General features: G+C 30.9%; 1 protein-coding gene across 6 annotated transcripts in view; it reads left to right on the forward strand.

Annotated features, from left to right (window-relative positions):
- Window positions 1-21,166, forward strand: part of Klp10A (kinesin-like protein 10A) — a 270,337-nt gene that overhangs the window by 241,511 nt on the left and 7,660 nt on the right. For 5 of the 6 annotated variants that reach the window (XM_075360166.1, XM_075360164.1, XM_075360168.1 and 2 more), the window contains 6 exons: window positions 2,082-2,491; window positions 7,243-7,385; window positions 9,408-9,574; window positions 9,709-9,863; window positions 14,423-14,629; window positions 17,399-17,573. In XM_075360166.1, coding sequence (XP_075216281.1) covers window positions 2,082-2,491; window positions 7,243-7,385; window positions 9,408-9,574; window positions 9,709-9,863; window positions 14,423-14,629; window positions 17,399-17,573 — 1,257 coding nt within the window. The remainder of the gene's footprint in view (window positions 1-2,081; window positions 2,492-7,242; window positions 7,386-9,407; window positions 9,575-9,708; window positions 9,864-14,422; window positions 14,630-17,398; window positions 17,574-21,166) is intronic. The other variant, XM_075360171.1, reaches the window with a different exon arrangement.

A 21,166-nucleotide genomic window follows, 5' to 3' on the forward strand; every position in this document is an offset into this window, starting at 1 on the left:
AAAACAAGATAAATAATAAATACATTTTAAAAGAAATTACTTTTTTTTTATACATATAAACAGATAAATGCCCTTTCATCTGTTTGTACTAATTTGTAAAATTATGTTTCAATTTTAACATTGAATTGTTCATTGTTACATTATAAAACTGTAAATAAATCAATGTAATTAAACCAAAACTAAAATATAAAAAGTAATAAAGGTAAATAATTAAGTAAGATTCTGTGAGTTCTCTGATGATACTGTGGGTTCTTTCAGTTACAATAATCTTCAGAATTTGTTATTTATTAAAAAAAAAGAATAAAAAATGTCTTATAAGGCCCCAATTCTAAGTTTGGGTGTGGAGTTTACTGCGGTATTCAGCAAAGCCCTTTATAACAAAGCAGTGAATTCCCTGGACACACTTCACAATAATAGTGACAATGAATAAGAGCGTCTTCTCTTTCTGTCATGACACTCTCAGCAGCATTTTCTAATTCTGAATTGTTTTCTGGATGCACAGATACATGATATGGACTCTTGTTTTTATGTAGAGGAATGGGGATTTTTAGTAATTGAAGGTCAGTAGGGTGGAAGAAGCAGGTTATCACATAAAAGGAGTTATGGGTTTTCACATAAAGACTTAATGAAGTAGGAAAATTTATTTTTTTATATATATAAAGAAGGTATTGATAGTTAAGTAGAAAATTTAAATCTCCAGCTTCTTGCACCACTTTAAGATTTTTGTTTCAATTGAATCCTTTATCAGATGAAGCCATCTGATAAAAAATAAGCCATCAGTCTTAAGCGATTTGAGTGGCATGATTCTGTTCTAAAATCCATTATGTGCCATTCTCTAGCCTCAGCATGTATCTTATCTTACATCCTTTATTTTGTGGTCTAATCTTTATATTTGTTAAATGTTTTTATCTTTTATTCTAAAACCAAATTTATAATTAACCCTTGATGTCCACCAACCCAGTCTTTTTTTTTCTACATTCTGCTACAAACCTCTACTCTCCAATCCATTAATTACAGTACAGTTTAGAAAATATATCATTTTTATGTATTATCCAGAGTAAGGTACATACAGAACAGAGTAACGGTTATGATAAGAATTTTTTTTAATATGTTTGAGGTTGTAAATAGTAAAAAATCTGTTATATTTATTTTATGTGAAGTTTATTAAGATATATTGTTTTTTCTGTATTTACTAATTTACTTTCTTTTATGCAAATTTTATTTTATTGATAGTGTTGGCACCAGTAATCAGTTGTATTAAATAATAATACAACAAGTAGTTAATAGATTTGTTTATAATTAAGAAAACTCTGCTACATTCAGATAAAGAGGGCTGAAGATGAAGCTGTAGATTGGAGCAAAGTGGAAAACATGGTGAAAAGAAAATTGGGAAGATGCACTTATAGGAAGTCAATGTACGAAAGATTTTTTGTGGTTTTATGAAAAAGTGGTGGAGAAAAGAAAAAAAGACCCCAGCCTTAGGAAATTTGGAAGAGGGTATCAAATTTTGATGATTAGTAATTAACTGGGAATTTGTGTATGTATGTGCTTCTTTTTTCTAAAAATCAAGTTTTTGTTTAGATAAAATGTGATTTTACATTTGTTTAATTAAATGTAAGATTTCACAGCTGAAATTTTTGAAACATTTCTAAGAAATGTTTTTAACTACTATTTTCATGTTTTCAAATCACATAAAATTTGTTAAAACATTATCTAAAGCACTCATTAAGATTTATACACATATGTATGTAATAAAGTGAGAGGTACAAAAAGGAATGAAAATTGTAAGTTACAAATTTCTAGTAAGACAATTTACTTTTGTTTACAATTTTATGTTTTATTTACTAATAATGTTAAATTAAACATTTATTAAAGAATAAAATAATTTTTTGGGTCATCAGTAGTTCAGTAACATAAAATTTTGATATTTTTCCCAAAGGTTGAATTTTTTCCTAAACTGTGTTTTAAGTTCTCTCAGTGAATTTGTATGCCAAAGATTTAATGTTTTAACCCACTGCTTTTATATGTTTTATTTACAGTTCAGTTGATTTTTTAAATATTTGCTATCTATTCTGTTTCAGAGGTGACTAGGAAAGAAGTAGATGTGATTACAGTGCCTAGTAAGGATCAGATTGTTGTTCATGAACCTAAGAATAAAGTTGACTTGACAAAATACCTTGATAACCAGATATTCAGATTTGATTATGCGTTTGATGATACCTGCAGTAATGAATTAGTTTATAAATACACGGCAAAACCTCTCGTGCAAACAATATTTGAGGGCGGTATGGCCACCTGTTTCGCTTATGGACAGACCGGTAGTGGAAAGACTCATACTATGGGTGGAGATTTCCAAGGGAAAACTCAGGATTGTAAAAAGGGAATTTATGCAATGGCTGCAAAAGATATTTTCAAGTTCCTTCGTTCTCCAAAATATCAAGTTCTCAACCTTGTAGTTTCTGCTAGTTTCTTCGAAATATATAGTGGCAAGGTATGTACAAATAATCCTATTATGATTTTTTTTCTATTTACAGTTATTGTTGGACCAATGGGTAAAGAGATTAAACTGGTTTTCCTTACCGTTTGACAATTCCACAACACATGCAATTTTTTTTTTTTTTGTCTTCAGTCATTTGACTGGTTTGATGCAGCTCTCCAAGATCTAGTGCTAGTCGTTTTATTTCAGTATACCCTCTACATCCTACATCCCTACAAATTTGTTTTACATATTCCAAACGTGGCCTGCCTACACAATTTTTTCCTTCTACCTGTCCTTCCAATATTAAAGCGACTATTCCAGGATGCCTTAGTATGTGGCCTATAAGTCTGTCTCTTCTTTTAACTATATTTTTCCAAATGCTTCTTTCTTCATCTATTTGTCCCAATACCTCTTGATTTGTCACTTTATCCACCCATTTGATTTTTAACATTCTCCTATAGCACCACATTTCAAAAGTTTCTAATCTTTTCTTTTCAGATACTCCGATTGTCCAAGTTTCACTTCCATATAAAGCGACACTCCAAACATATACTTTCAAAAATCTTTTCCAGACATTTAAATTAATTTTTGATGTAAACAAATTATATTTCTTACTGAAGGCTCGTTTCGCTTGTGCTATTCGGTATTTTATATCGCTCCTGATTCGTCCATCTTTAGTAATTCTACTTCCCAAATAACAAAATTCTTCTACCTCCATAATCTTTTCTCCTCCTATTTTCACATTCAGTGGTCCATCTTTGTTATTTCTACTACATTTCATTACTTTTGTTTTGTTCTTGTTTATTTTCATGCGATAGTTCTTGCGTAGGACTTCATCTATGCCGTTCATTGTTTCTTCTAAATCCTTTTTATTCTCGGCTAGAATTACTACATCATCAGCAAATCGTAGCATCTTTATCTTTTCACCTTGTACTGTTACTCCGAATCTAAATTGTTCTTTAACATCATTAACTGCTAGATCCATGTAAAGATTAAAAAGTAACAGAGATAGGGAACATCCTTGTCGGACTCCCTTTCTTATTACGGCTTCTTTCTTATGTTCTTCAATTATTACTGTTGCTGTTTGGTTCCTGTTAGCAATTGTTCTTCTAGCTCTGTATTTGAACCCTAACTTTTTTAAAATGCTGAACATTTTATTCCAGTATACGTTATCGAATGCCTTTTCTAGGTCTATAAATGCCAAGTATGTTGGTTTGTTTTTCTTTAATCTTCCTTCTACTATTAATCTGAGGCCTAAAATTGCTTCCCTGGTCCCTATACTTTTCCTGAAACCAAATTGGTCTTCTCCTAACACTTCTTCCACTCTCCTCTCAATTCTTCTGTATAGAATTCTAGTTAAGATTTTTGATGCATGACTAGTTAAACTAATTGTTCTGTATTCTTCACATTTATCTGCCCCTGCTTCTCAGTATCTCAGTATTGTTTCTCCCATTTCATCCTCCTCAACTTCCTCTTCTTCCTCTGTAACACCATTTTCTAATTCATTTCCTCCGTATAACTCTTCAATATATTCCACCCATCTATCGACTTTACCTTTCGTATTATATATTGGTGTACCATCTTTGTTTAACACATTATTAGATTTTAATTTATGTACCCCAAAATTTTCCTTTACTTTCCTGTATGCTCCGTCTATTTTACCAATGTTCATTTCTCTTTCCACTTCTGAACACTTTTCTTTAATCCACTCTTCTTTCGCCAGTTTGCACTTCCTGTTTATAGCATTTCTTAATTGCCGATAGTTCCTTTTACTTTCTTCATCACTAGCATTCTTATATTTTCTACGTTCATCCATCAGCTGCAATATATCGTCTGAAACCCAAGGTTTTCTACCAGTTCTCTTTATTTCGCGTAAGTTTGCTTCTGCTGATTTAAGAATTTCCTTTTTAACATTCTCCCATTCTTCTTCTACATTTTCTACCTTACCTTTTTTACTCAGACCTCTTGCGATGTCCTCCTCAAAAATCTTCTTTACCTCCTCTTCCTCAAGCTTCTCTAAATTCCACCGATTCATCTGACACCTTTTCTTCAGGTTTTTAAACCCCAATCTACATTTCATTATCACCAAATTATGGTCGCTATCAATGTCTGCTCCAGGGTAAGTTTTCAGTCAACGAGTTGATTTCTAAATCTTTGCTTAACCATGATATAATCTATCTGATACCTTGCAGTATCGCCTGGCTTTTTCCAAGTGTATATTCTTCTATTATGATTTTTAAATTGGGTGTTGGCAATTACTAAATTATACTTCGTGCAAAACTCTATAAGTCTGTCCCTCTTTCATTCCTTTTGCCCAGCCCGTATTCACCCACTATATTTCCTTCCTTGCCTTTTCCAATGCTTGCATTCCAATCTCCAACTATTATTAAATTTTCATCTCCTTTTACGTGTTTAATTGCTTCATCAATCTCTTCGTATACACACTCTATCTCATCACCATCATGGGTGCTTGTAGGCATATAGACGTTAACAATCGTTGTTCGTTGTTGGTTTTGATTTTATCCTTATTACAATGATTCTAACACCTGCAATATCTCAAAGATATTTAGGTAAATTATCTGAAATAATGTAGGTAAAAACCGTACGACTAGCCGTGTTTAAAAACACAGATTCCTATTTATCACCGAAGTTAAACAATATTATGTGCAGTGAAATTGCATGAAATACATACATAATGTGTATTTATAATGTATAAATTTTAATATTTTTATAAAATGTATTAAAATCCACAACAATGACTTTCATAAGAGAGGATGAAAATTATCATCCAGCAGAATTTTCCAGCAGTTTAATCAAATTAGATGAATTTGTTGTGTAAGGATGTGACTCTCTATTGCAGTTTCCATCCAAATAATTTTGAAATATCAATTTATTATTGTTTTATTTATTAATTGTTTAGATTAATTTAAAAATTTTGTTAGACATTTAAAGTCTGATAGAACTTGTGGATAATTTGTAGTAAGTTCCATGTACTACAAATCAGAGGTTATCTGAGACTGTTTCATTTAAAAAAAAAATTATTCAGAAAACTTTATATTTTTTATTCCTCTTGAACATACCTTATACTACTTCTTTATGTAATCGCCACTTGAATTAAGACTATTGTAGTGGTACACCAGCTTCAATATACCCTCATCATATTCTTCTGCCGCCAGCCCATTTAACCTCTGATAAAAGCATTTTTAAGTTCATCATCACCTGTGAATTGCATATCACTCAAAAATTCTTTCAGCTTACCAAACAAATGTTAATCAGAAGGAGCTAAGGCCAGACTATATGGTGAGTAATCATAAATTTCCCATCCAAATGTCTCAGTAAATCACGTGTCGGACCTGCAGCATGTGGGCGTGCATTATCGTGCAGCAGGATGAGGCTGTCGGTCAGCCGCCCACATCGCAGATTTTGAGTGGCGTGCCATAACTTAGAGTTTCACAGTAGCCTTCTGCATTTATAACTGTTCCACGTAGCATGGGATCAATCAGCAGTATTCCAAACCGATCCCAAATGGCTGTGGCTTGACCTTTGTTGGTCTGGTTGGCAATTGAGGATGACACCATTTTCAAATGTTTCTTTTATTTATTACATTATCACCGTACACAGCAACCAACTGCCTATGAATTTCAGCTGGCTTAACATTTTGATGGTTTAAAAACATATGACTTTACGTATTTCACAGTCTGCGGCAACATCGATTTTCCTATACATTTTATAACGTAATAACTCACACGTAATCAAAAATACTACAAAGCGACAACTTACAGACAACAATGCTGTGTGTACATTACTAGCGTGATCATGAACAACACAAGTTCACCAACCTTAAGGAAAGAAATTTCCCACTGGTCTTTACTTTAGAGATATATCCCTCGTATATAAACATTACTTATTTGTTGCATATATTTATATGTTCAAATAGGCTTATCCCTAAGATTTATGTTAAAGATAATTTCAGTGAATGATTTTATGTGATTGAAATTAAATTCTGATGAATATTAACTTATAAAAAAATCTGTAGCAAAGACTAGCTAGATCTTGGATCTACATGAAAATATGTTAAATAAAAAAAAATTATATATGAAACTTTCAAATAAATGTACACTTACATAAAGGCATTCCATTTAAAGAATTACTAGGCAATGCAATGAGCAATACCAGTACATGATTATTGCATAGGCAGATGCATCTGTGTGCCAGGTGGATTGAGAGGATTAAGTTACTGATGATATAGTGTGCACTATGAAAGCACTTAAGTATAATGAAAAAAAAACAAAAAATAGAATTGATGGGTGAGTGATTTACACTTCTCTGCTGTCAGCTCATTTGATAAGACTTAATGTATATTAATAAATATATATTTATTAATATCCATATATTTTTAATATTTATTAAATGTACAAAGTGGATACCGTGTTTAAATTATATTTAAAATTTATGAGTATTATTTCTTCAAATTGTCTTTTTATCATTAATTAGCTATTAAAAAGAAACATGTGTAATTTTTGGTCCTTTAGTACTATTTTTATCTTGTTTTATATCCTTGACAATTCTTGTCAAACATAGTGGCTCTTAAATGATTGTAGTTTTATACCAGTTGCATATAATAAAAGTTGCATGCACACTTTAACCATCACTGACTTACTGTCATCTGTCTGGTGCATTGATTCAAAGAAAATGTATTAAACTGTTTTTAATTTTTTTTCTATTCTTCCTTCTCTATTATTACTTATTTACTTAATTTTCAGGTTTTTGATCTGCTGGCAGACAAAGCCAAGCTAAGAGTTTTAGAAGATGGTAGGCAACAAGTACAGATTGTTGGTCTTACAGAAAAAGTGGTAGACTCAGTTGAAGAAGTGCTTACTCTTATTCAGCGTGGAAACAGTGCCAGGTATAATTTGTAATATACTATAAATTGTGGAGGCCATGCTTTTGTGTGATTAAATGTAGTGATACAATTATGATTGTAATGTTAACATTTTGGTATGATAATAAAAAAATAATTCATGAAGTGGGTTTTTCGACTTCTTTTCCAGGATCAGTTAAATTAAGTATTTAAAAATAATCATAATTAGAGTTAGTATTAAACAATATAATCACATTTACTGACAAATATCTGATATCTTTTATTTTCATTTCTTCAAACCTAAAATAGGAGTGATTAAGAAAAAGATTATGTGTAGGTAATTCAACATAAAAACCTAAATAAAGTTTTTTTTTTACTGAAAATGAAAGGTATATAAAGGTTGGTATGGAAAATGAAAGGTATTGATTGTTTTTAATGTTTCCACTACTCCATTAAATGTAGGCAACGAAATGTGTTATCTATTCACAATTGCTTATTGACAAACTGAAATTTCAAACATAGATTTAAATCCAATGCAGTATCATATATTTGCTACAAAGTGTTTGATTAGAGTGGACAGGAAGTAGTTCTACGCTAGTTATGAAATTACTAGGACAGGTGCAGCTTACCTTGTATGGATCTAAAACGTCTTGTGGGTTCCACCATGTTCAAAGTATAGCTGTATGCGCCTCTATATCCAGTTGTTCATCCGCAACAACATATTACGAGTGATCTTTTCAAATACTGACTGAACAGCTACTTGCACCTGCTGGTTGTTGACATACCTGTGTTTATGGATCTCTTCTTTTATGAAGCCACAGAGTGCATTGTCAGGTGTGGTGAGGTCAGGGGTTCTTGCTGGCCAAGGCAATGGAGCTGGTAAACTCTTCTGACCTACGTCCAATTCAATGATTCAGAAAAATTCCATTGAGTCCTCTTCAGACATAAAGCAAAATGCACTGGAGCACTGTCTTGCTGAAACATAATGATGTCACCAATCCCTTTTGCCATTATTTCTGGAAATAACCACTAATCAATCATTATCAAATAAGTGTCTTCATTAACTATGCCATTGAAAAACAAGGACCAAGGAGATGTTCATCTGTCATCCTGGCCCAAATCATAACATGAAGTGGATGGTGTTCGATTTCCTCAAAAAAAAAGTGACGATTGTCTTTTGTCCAGAAAAAAAAAATTCAGTTATGAGAGCTTCAATAAATTGCATACTCAGAGAACATTTAGTTCTTTTTATCGTTTGCTCTCTGAGAGCATATAAGCAATAACTCACATGCATAAACACTTCCTGTTGCAAAAGCCTTCTTCTTCTCCCATGTCAATAATATTTGCTGCGATTGTGATGATTTCCCAGAATGCACATAGAAGTCATTCATAATGTTTTACCAGTTTGTGGATGCTGTTAGATGGTGAACGCAATTGTCACCACCATGGCTTATCCTCCCCACCTTTTCCAACAGCAGTGAGCAATATCAGTGATGAGAATTGGCAGCAATAAAGCCCAGTTATACCCATTTTGTTGGGGTAGTGGTGAATGCGTTTTCCCAAATCAGCTGAGTTAATTGTAAAAATAATCCATCATACAGTGAATTAGAAAATCTGATTAGAATTTAAAAAAATTTACTGTTACTTTTTTGCCTTAATGAATAAACAGTAGATAACTTCTTTTGAATACATTGTCAGAAGAAAAGATTTTATTGATAAATTATATCACTTTTTTATTATAATAAAACCTCTTTTAAACTTTTCATTACGTCATTTTTAAAAACAAATGAAAGTATTAAACATTCATAATTTCTTTTACTTTTGCCAGTTTATTTTATCATTTTGGTTATAAAAACATTGTTAATTCTAAATTTCTTTTGACACATAATTTTTCAACTTAAGAGGTGTGTGTGTGTAAAATTAGTCCCTTGTACCAAACATCAGGACTAAATCATTATAATCATTCTTATTTTTTAATAAATATATATTGTTTTACTGATCTATTGAACAATATTTTCATTGACTGTTATATACTTTGGTGTTAATAGGATTTTGCTTGTTTTCCAGAACCTCGGGTCAGACATCCGCTAACTCTAACTCGTCTCGATCGCATGCTGTCTTCCAAATCGTTGTTCGTACTCCAGGTTCACATAAAGTTCATGGAAAATTTTCACTTATAGATCTTGCTGGTAATGAACGTGGTGCTGATACATCATCTGCTAACAGACAGACTAGTAAGTTAAAAAAACTTTTCCCTTTCTTAAAACATTATTAGTAATTGAAATTAATTTTTTTTGCTTATAATTTACTTTGAAATCTCAAATTGCATGTGTATTGGTCTTAATGTAAATTTTATGTTATATTTTAGGAATTGAAGGTGCTGAAATTAATAAATCATTATTGGCTTTAAAAGAGTGTATACGTGCACTTGGAAGAAAAGGTGCACATCTTCCATTCCGAGCAAGCAAGCTTACACAAGTGCTCCGTGATTCGTTTATTGGTGATAAGTCAAAAACCTGTATGGTATGTTGTATTTCTTAATTTTTTTTTTTAAACCATTCAGATTTCATTAAATCTAATTTTCTGTCTAGGTTAGAGCATAAGAACCAAAATCAAAAAGTATAATCTTGAAGTATTTATAAAACAAGGGCTTATAATTCCATTACATGCAGAGCAGGGAAATGCCATGAAGAAGACTTAAAACATAACATCCCACAAAAGCTCTTAATGAAATGATTCCTTCCTAAACATGTAAAGGATATCTCAGTAGAGGAACAGCTAAAGCGATATCTTTACCAATTCTGTAATGTCGGTATAATATAAAAATATAATATAAGTGGGGAATCCCCATCTATATTCAAGTGCTAAACAAGCTTCTATCCAAAGTCATACTAGAAAGTGGTAAGATAAATCTTTGGTCTACTAGCTAGCTTTAATTTTATTTTCATAGGTGATGATTATGTTTATGTAAAAATGATTATCAGACTGGACAAGTATTTATTTATAAACCCAATTTGAGTAAGGAAGCTCTGTTTATATTTACAATTGAATGGCTAAAAACGTTTTTGTACTTGTTTATCACACCGCCCTTTTTGGTGCCACTTTTTTTTTGTGAAACTTCTTTGTCAAAAAACAGCATACATTAAACATATTATTATAGTGTATTAAACAAAAATTATCTCTGTTAGTGAACAAAGCAAGTGTAGGTTGTTTGTTTAGAATATGTTGACTCTGTGTACTGACGAATCATATTTATATCAACATAACCTTTGCTTGCTTCGCCCGCTAACCTTGTCTAATTAACATTAAAAAACGATGTTAGAGAGCGAAGCAAGTCTAGGTTATGTTGATATACGTACAATTCGTCAGTACACTGAGTGTAATGTTGTAATTTTTATTTTTCATTGAAAATGTCCTTTTTCCCTCCTGTGATAAATGTTATTATTCATTTTCATGAAATTAAAGAAGCTGCATCAAAAAAGTGGTGGTGCAATAACAAACAAGTACCAAAATTTTGTTATACAAAATTTATCTTTTTACTGAAATTGTGTTTTTAGTAAATATAATTTTTATAAATATATATTGAATTATTTTTTTTAATTTGTAAACAGTTTTTGTATCACGTATACTGTGGTAATTGGTATAAATGCATTAATGCGATAGTATGTAAGTGTAAATATGTTTGAATTGCTAAATATTTGCTAGTACCTGCAGTACCTTTTTAAAGGTATTAAGTAGTGTTTTAATTTGTTGTTTTTGTAATAAGTACACTATCGTTCTCTTTCATTAATCGAATGAAAATTAGGTTAAAAGTATTGTTCAAAACAGAAAGAAGATGAAAAGTGCATCAGATCAGTTCATTACTAGAGCTTATTCTTTTAAAAAATATTGCTTTAATTTATGATTTCCTAAAGGATTCATGAAATGAATCATAAATTAATTAGTCATGAATCCTTTAGAATTCATGACTTTAATTTAGTTTTATATAAATATATTAAGAATGTGGCAAAAAAGGTAAAATTGAAATAATATAAAGTACTTTATTTTAATAATGTATGCTTTCCTTTTTGTTTAGTTTCTCCTTAAAATTAATTTACTAAAATAACATTTTTCATATGTTCTTTGTTGGAACATTCATATTACAAAAGATGTTTAAAATTACCTTCTGAACAATACCTGGAGTTCTGACATTTACTTGTTCTCAGATTAAAGCTGTTTGTTAGTCAGTGTTCTGTGGTTTCATTTTGAACACTTTGCTTTTTAAGTAAATGCAAAGAAAAGATTCTGGAATGCAAAGTCAGTTGAAAAGGAAGACTAGATATATCATGAAAAAAAAAACAATCCTACCAGGGAATATGTTGTTACAAAGTGATCATATTTGTCCATGCAGTGTATGTGTTGTTCCATCCTGAAGAAACGTAGTGTAGGAAGATATTCAGTGTCAAAAGAAAAGGTTTCTAAGAACGCTTATGTATTGCTTCTAATTTGATCAACACAACCTCTAACCTTGTTTCAGAAAAAGTAGTTCAACAATTGCTATATAAGATTAGTCTCAGCACTAAATCATGAAGATAAATCTGGAATTTATAGAATACAATAACAGCAGGTTTTGTTAATTTATTGAATTACATAAAATTGACTCTCTTCACTCTTGAAAATACTTTTTATTAAATCTTTGGCTTGATTTAATAATCAAGCCATATCAGAATTATAAATTTTTAACAGATTTTTAAAAGAAATTTCATTTTTTGACCTTTACTTCAGTTCATTTTTTATATGCCTGAATGTTATAAGAGTTAATGTGTAATATAGGATGAAGAATTTCTTGCTTGCTCTTGATTATCCTAAACTGCATAGTACACACTCCATTACATAAACATTTTGAGGTATTCATGCTGATTACCTTTCAAACTTTTATTATGACAGTTTTTTCACTGACTGCATAATCACATTTTTGTTAGATACTTAATTGGTCCTCTTTAGATCTGACCTACCCAGATCCCAATCCTATGATATGGAATTAATTTGGGAAACATGCAGTTAGATTGTATGTTTTATTGTAGATCTGTGTATGAAAATTTGAACATCGTCTTGTATCATGGGTGACTATTATTCCCAGTATTGTAAAAAAAAAAAAATGTGTTGATGAACAAATGTTCACTGTGTCAGCCAATCAAGGTTTGGACTCGTGGAACTAGTGATGGCCCTTATTGTTCAGGACAGACAAGAAGATTGCACTTTCCACCCTGGGATTGACTCTTCTCTGACTGGGTTGTCTTATGTATTAACCTGACATGTGAAAAGATTTGGTGCCCAAAACCTTTAAGAGGTCCAAGACTAGGTTCAATTTTGAATTTATTCTTCTTAGCTTCAACTTTCATTGAAGCATGGTGGATTGGTGCACATATTCCTAAGACAGACAAGTTGAGTAGAGGACTTGGATTGGCATCTGAGATCGGTGGAGATGTAGCACTATAACTTAATTGAGACCTATCTTAGTGAAGACAGATAATACTGTTTCATCAGGTATGGTACAGGGGGAGATGCAGTTGAGATTATGTGGATTGATAAAGGTAATTAGAGCTGAGCATTGCTTATTTCTCGTTAGTCAGTCTTAAACATATTGGATTATTGCAAGAGTATACACACATTTTGGTCCTCTTTAGATAAGTTATTTTTCTTTAGAAAGAAAGTTTTTTTTTAGTTGACCTGATTGAATTTTCAATTAGTTAATGTTTCATTTGTCTATGACTTGTGTCAAAAATATCTATTCATACCAATTAATTGTATGCTTGTTCAATACATACATTAAATCAAGTTTTTTTTTGCTCCACAAAAATTGAAATAAAGAAAGCAAATAATGTCACATCTGTTATGTTCAAAGATCATTGCCATTAATTAGGTATTAAAAATCTCAGAAATTATACATTATAATAAATTATTTATGACTCCAAGAGAAACAACTGTTTACAGAAGACACTGGAAGCCTTAATGAACATTTTTGTCAATATCTTATAAAAATACAAGCACTTTAGGATAGTAACAAACTTTAAACAAAAAAACATGAGAATATATGTATGTAATTAAGTATTAAGTAAATGGCAAACTAGAAATTATAGGATTAGTGATGATGGGAAATTTTTAATTAAATAGTTTAGTGAATTATAATCAATAAACCAAACATCGTATGATGTGATAACAATTCTTAGTATTATTATATTAAATTGGCACTATTTCATTAACTGACTACAACAATGTTACTTTGTGTTTCATAAAGTAAAACATATATTCTCATGTTTTTTCATAAGTTTGTTACTATCCTAAAGTGCTTGTATTTTCATAAGATATTGATAAAATGTTCATAAAGCTTCCAGTGTCGTCTGTATAACAGTTGTTTCTCTTGGGGTCAGAAATAAGATGACATGTAGCGATGCTGGTTACCATTTATTTATTATGGACATAAAAAAAATTGCATTGTATTGACTTGTGCAGGTATTGGTGCATTGTTTCTCTTCTGAGAATTATGTGAACTATTCTGTCTATTTCGAGGATGATTAGTATTCATTCACATGTATGCATCACATAATTCTAATGTATTTCATTTTCCTTTCTTACTTTCACTTTTCTGCGGTTTCTTCCATCATAGCCATATCTGTCGTTATATTCTTGCAAACATATCCTAGAAATCCACCATCATATGATATGTTATTTATATACCACTTGTGCTGAAAAATTTAGCAGGTCCATATTATTTTTTCATTATCACATCGTCTGATTTATGATCCTGCATGAAACACGTTTAATTTATGCACTAAAGATATTACAGAAAGTTTATAGAGCAGAATGTTTATTATAATTATATTCCTCTGTTGTTTGCACTACTTAATCAGTCTTTAAAAACTGCTTAAATGTTCACAAAAATGTTAAAATAGATATATTTATGAAGTTAATGTAAATATCACTCCTGTATTCTAATTTTTATATAAATGGTTTGTTTAGAACATATCTTTATGGAGAATGTTAATACTCATAATCATTTCTAGTTTTATGTGTATAAACTCTCTTTACATTTTTAATTGCAGATTGCTATGATAAGTCCTGGTATGAGCTCGTGTGAACACTCCCTAAATACACTAAGGTATGCAGACCGTGTGAAGGAGCTTGCTGCCACAAATCCTACCACAGAAAGTAAAAATTCACCAGCTAGTGATAGCGAAGAAGGTAACTGGAATAATGAAAATAATGCTGGAATCGAGGATAGTGATTTAGCTACACTACGATCGCTCAATGTTAGTCACTTTTTTCTGTTCTTATTTTTTTATGAATTGCATTTAATTAAATATAAATTTTGTGTTTTTATTTTTTTTTTAAATATCAACAGTTTCTGAAAAAGGTAAGATTTGTTTAAGTTTCATAGGTTTGTAAATACTTTCATAATTAAAGTAACTTTCAGATGAAAATTATAGTATCTTGGTCAGACTTGACATTAATCATATTAGATAATTTCGTACAAGCTTGAAGTTTGTGATATAAAATAATGACATAGTAAAAGAAGGAAAATCATAGATGAGCATAATAATCATGTAGCATGGTTTTACCATTAAAGGTTGTAACTGAGGTTGTTTAATTTTATAACAGATTCAATGAACTAATTAAATTAACCTTGTGTATGTAAAAAAAAATGTACAGCTTAAGTAGACTGATAGTATAGTAGCTTGTTTATTTCTCCATAAGACACCTTTTTGTAGTGGTGGCTTATATCTTTTGTCTGCATGGAATAATTACAGTAAATGTCATTAAGTTGGAGATGGATTTAATATTTTATAAAACTAACTCCTGATCAGAGCTAACTTTTAAGTTCTTTAAATAATCTGTTATTATTAATTATAAGTTGCACCTGCACTACTATTACATCTGACTCGAAAATTGCCCAATGCCCATATGAAATTGAATTGACCTATAGTCAATTAATTCGTTCTGAAAGTTTTGAAAAGTTTCATACTTCATTGAACCAGCTTTTTACAAAAATACTTTTGTATTACTTGATGCCCTGGGCTGTGTTTAAACATAGCCAGTTTAAAATAGCTAGTCATTTAAAAATAGTTTTCAGCATTAAAAGATAGAATATTTAATGCTAAAAACCATTTTTAAATAACTTTTCATCAAGGATTCGTCATTCCTTATCCATGTTTATTCTAGTGGTTACTATTTTAATTTAAGTACAAGATAATATTTTGTCATGTTAGAAATTTTACATAGTGTGTTAATCAAGTAGATAATTACCCTGAAAATGTGTTAAACATGCACAACTCAGAAAACTATGGTGGTACAGCAGTATTTATTATGAAGATATTTCAAAGGAAAATTAAGCTCTTTTTTTATATATTTTACTCATATAAATACTTGTAAATAATTTGTCAAAGAGATGTTGCTTGTCTTCTTGGACTTTGATTATATTTATACTAAAAAACACTTAACAGTGTAACTGTTAATAATAACACTCTAACTTAATAGTATAAATGAAATGAGGAGTATTTTTCCCTATTTATGTTTAAAACCGACTATATTTTTTGTGTATTACTTTTGGTCTGTTAAAAAGGTATTAATTTATCTGATGGCCTCATGATTATTCTTGTTTATTTGCATTGTCTGTGAAATCATGGGAATTGTTTGTGAACCGAAGCAAAGTACAGTAGACCTCCCACTATAGTGACCTAATCTGTGTTTCTGAAGAAGAGTGGTCGTAAATCAAGCCCTTAGAATCAAACGGCTACATTTTCCCACATATATCAGTTTGTTGCAGATTAATTTTCTTTAAGGGTCTGATGGCTTTTCACATATCATTTCATCCATCTAATCTTCATCATTTAAAGACATATAAACTATACGCATAAGATCGTAACAACAAATAATAATATTTAGGTAAAAATAACAAGATTCTTCTTCATTGAATTTTTAAATTAACTTAAATTTTTGAAATCATCTGAACAAGCAGATTATATATTGTTCTATGCTGTGTAAAAACAGTCTAGTTAAGTGTTCTTTTGTGGTGTTGAAATCGGACCCTCGTTTCTTGTTTGGATACATACCTTATATACTTCCAGTAGAAGAGATCTTTTCATCAACAATGAACATCAAACAAGCTGAGTATTCACTTTTCTATATCAATTTTGCTAACACATTAGGATAGTCTTAAAATTCTCACTGTAAAACTAATTACATTCATGCTAGAATGGACAAAATAAGAGGTGCAATAAAAAAAAAATTATAATATTTACAAGGGCAAATACTGGCACCAAATAATCCTGCACAACCCATTAATCATTTATTACTTATTAAATTAAGTGGGTTGTTATTGCTAGTTTTCATAAATGTAGGATCTACTTTTCTCTAATATGCTGTTTGTACTTTTAAATGTCAAATTTATTTATATAAACTTCACTTGACTTGTTTGGTACAAACAAAATCTGTTTATTGACAGCTTATGTCCTTGAAGCCACTGAAAATGGAATGGGCTTAACGCTAATGTGATGCACTTCTCTATAATAGTGTAGTATTAAATATTATGTATATAAGATTTTTATTTTACTTTCATTTGGAAATACTTGATTGTATCAGGAGACATAACACATATAGAAAACTATTGACCACATTAGGAATTGTTTCAGGTCAATTCTGTTTTTGTGATGTCTTAAGCAGAAAGTAATGTCAATATGGTATTAGATTTAGATTGTTGTATTTGGTTAAAAATTTTTCTCTGAGTTTGTTGTGTTAAATCAAAATAAACTATTTCCTCTTAGCTCATAAGATGTAATAAGTTCTGCATTTTATATTTTAATTATAGTGTAATAAATATATTATGACTGTTGATGTTATTTTGCTAGTGTACATTTCTAATGTCGAAATTGCATTTCTTGAAGATTTTACGATTGACAACTCATTTTGATTGTGATATAACTGTTGATACAAACATTTTGCTCTTAAGAAAATTGTTAAGGTTACCATCAGTTTTAAGAGAGTTGTTTAATTTTTTTAATGTATATTATACTTTTTTTCAGGAAGGAGAATTGTCACAGGACCTTTTAACATTCCACGAAGCTGTTTCACAACTACAGTTGCGTGAGGAAGAGGTTTTAGATGCTCATAAGGCACTACTTAATGAAAATAGAGTATGGCAAGAACGTGATATTCATCTCTTATCAATGACTCGGACAGTGGATTATGACCAGGACGGTGAGCTTTCTTTGAGATCGTTAGCTGCATATTCTGTGTTACCTATCCTTTATACAATTTTATTCATATGGCTAAATCATAATTCTGATAATTCTAATTCCCCTACCAATCATACACCGACTGACCAACATTCAACAACAAACATTTTTGAAAATTTTATTTTTCGAATACCAATTGCTTGAAATATTTTATAAAATAGCCATTTTAAGTGTTTAGTTATATTTTTAATTTTATTAGTATAAACCACCCAGTACAGAATATTGAGATAAGACGTGATACCTTAATTTTATCATGAAAATACTTTTTCAGGATGCTGCGTTCTCAGTATGATTGAATTATTTAATTAAAATACAAATTAAAAAGATGTTTAAGTGTAAAAAATGAAAAATACTAAAATAAGTCATGCACATAGTGTTCAATGTTTGTTACATTACCGTAACATTATAATGAAAATTGCATATTAATTTATTATATGAGTGTTGATCTGTTGCTGTTTTTATAAGATTGTCTCCCCAAATGTTGTCTGTTGGTTTATCAAATTGAAATTTTTTTTTGTATTTATATATGAAATTTCTATTTTATTATTATTATCTTTTATCACTGCATAGAATCATTTTTGTCAGTCCGTTATCAAAGTCTCTTTGATGGGACTATTTGGGTGTTGCCGTCCTCCCAGTACTTTTTCATATGTTCTGACCTTTGTGCCCTTTCTAGAGTTGAAAATTTTCATCTTGTCAGTAAAGCGAGTGTTTTTGTTCTTGATTAATTTTATTTTATCTGTGGTGTGTACTGGTGTAAGGTCAATTTCCTTCAGATACTTTCTTATTTCTCTGATGTATCTGCATCTTGTCATGGTGTTTTTCGAATCGAGATTGTACTGTACTAGCTATTTCAGAAGTCTTGAATCTTGCATCCTCAAAATATGTCAAAAGAATCCTAGTTTCCTCCTATGTATGGTATCAGTGATGTGTTCTAACTCTGTACACGACTTTGTTGGGCACAATCCACCACTATCTTTCTGGAACTTTTTATTGATGCAGCTTCTTCCAATCTTTGTATTTTCTGGAGTCTGTCTTTGATTGTTCATTCAGGTTGAAAAGTGTTTCTTCCATAAGTGGCTTCTGATTTTATAACTGTGTTGTAGCTTTAGCTAGTTTGTTTCTTTTTACTTGGATTGAGGTTTTTTTCATTTAGGTTGCTTCTTACTACTTTTTTGAGGTATGTAAATTGGGTTATTATTTTGACTTTATTACCGTTTATGTTTACTTTTTTTAATCATGCTAGTTTTGGGGGTATAATTTCTGTATTTTCGATTGAAATTTAGAGGCCAATTTTATTTGCAATGTTTTGAATTTCTAATATTTATGATTTAGCTATGTTGATGTTGTTTGCTAGCAATGCTAAGTCGTTGGTGAAACCAAGAGAGTTTTTTTCGATTTTTCGGCCTATTTTTACTTTGAAGCCATTCCCTCATTACCATTTCTAGAGCACAGTTGAATAATAGCGGTGAGAGCCCATCGCCTTGGTGCAGTCCTATATTGATCCCAAAAGGTTCCAAGAGCTCGTCTCCAAATTTTACCTTTGATTTAGCGTTTGTGAGGGTCAGTTTTATTGTGTTTATTAATTTGATCTGTAGTCAGAGATGTCTTAGAATCTGTAGTAGGGATTCTCTATGGATGTAGTCATAAGCTTTTTTGAAATTTACAAATGCTATCACCACGTCTCTGTTTCTTTTCCTGTTGTAATTCATTATTAACTTGAGACAAATGATCTGGTCTAGACCTCTGAGTCTGAAACCTCCTTGATATTCTTCTAGTTATTTTTCGAGTTGTGAACTGATCCTGTTGAGGATGGTTCTTGAAAGAATTTTGTGTGTGTCTAGGAGTGAGATTCCCCTGTAATTGTTAGGATCTTTTTTATCCCCTTTTTTGTGTAGGGGATGGATGAGGGCTGTCATCCAGTGTGATAGTTCTTCTTTGACCCAGATGTTGACAAGCTGTTTAAGAAGGGCAATTTTGGCGATCTTCCTACATATTTCCAGATTCTATTTTTTTTTACCTCCGGGAGCACCATTAGGTATTGCTTCAGAATATGAGATGAATGACAAGTTGTGTGTGAAAATGTCATTCCTGACCCAATTCTGATAGATTTCTTTTATTGTGGGAGGGTTGATGTTTTCTGATGTTGTTATTGGGGGTGTTTGTGTTGAAGTTTCTGTCCGTTCTTCGCACTTTAGTAGTTTGTAAAAATATTTAGCTAGGATTTCCATGTTGACTTTATTGTTACGAGCCAGTTTACATTCTTTATTAGTAGGGTTAGGGTTTGTATTTTTTGAGTGATTTTTGAAGGTTTTTAGTAGTCTCTTGGCTGTTTTATTGAATTCTTCTATTGACTTCAGTGTATTTATATGGTGTTTTCTTTTTAATCTCCTTAGGGTTTGATTGGTTTCTTTTCTTTGTTTTACTAAATTTTGGAAGGATGTTTCTGATTTTTGGAATTGGTGAAATAGCCATCTTGTCTTTTTTCCACTGTTTTGTCACATTCGCTGTTCCACCAATAATGTTTTTATGGGATTTCATTGGGGCTAATTCTTCTGTGATTTATTTAAGGTAGTTGACTAGATCTTTGAGTTTATCCATGATTGTTATTTTTTCGGTTGATTTTTGGCAATTTTCATCCTTGATTAGTCAGGTAGGGTAGATTTTTCTTTTAGTTTTAGGGGATTGGTTTAGACTACATAGTGATCTAAACCATTGCCTACTCCTTGGAAGACTTTTACGTTGCAAATCTCTTTGTGGTGGTGTTCGTCCATAAGACATGGTCTAGTTGCCATTCTCCTTTAGTTTAGTTGAGTTTTTTCAGGTTTCTCTTTAAATGTGTGGGTTTTGATATTAGGTTGTGGTTTTTGCAGAGATCAATGATTCTCGGTCAATTGTTTTTCTTTTGGGCAGGCCATTTTCCAGTGATATCACAGTATCCTTCTCTACCTAGTTGAGCACTGAAGTGTTCGATTAATTGTTTAACATGGTTTTTGGGGATGTTATTGATATTCAGGTCGAGTAGATTCCAGAACTTGATGGTCTTTTGGAGAGTTATTTTTATTACTAGTGGGTGCATGGGTGGTTATTATAGTGTACATTTTATTAGATGCTTTTAGAGCGAGTGTTAAGATTCTTGGGAATTGTGACTTGAATTCTTATATGGAGTTTATTGAGGCTGATTAAAAAGCCTGTTCCAAACTGTGGGTCATTTTTCATCACTATCTTCCCAGGTATAGTTTTGTAGAGCCTGTAATCCTTGAGATTTCATGGCATCCTGGTCGATATTTCTTGTATATATATTTTTTATTGTGTGTGTGTAATATTTTTTATGTGTTTTATCTCAGTATTCTGTACTAGATGATTTATATTAATAAAATTAAAAATATAATTTAACAGTACTGAGGAGAAATATAAATCTTAAAAAGATTGATTTCAATAATTATTTGTTTAGATATGGACTTATGTAGTTAACATCACTTCTTAATATAAACTATACAATGTTATTTATTTATTTTATATGGTAGTACTAATTTATTTTATAGAAATATTAGT

The sequence above is a fragment of the Lycorma delicatula genome, chromosome 3 (genome assembly GCF_047948215.1).
Source record: "Lycorma delicatula isolate Av1 chromosome 3, ASM4794821v1, whole genome shotgun sequence".
In the NCBI taxonomy this organism is placed as follows: Eukaryota; Metazoa; Arthropoda; class Insecta; order Hemiptera; family Fulgoridae; genus Lycorma; species Lycorma delicatula.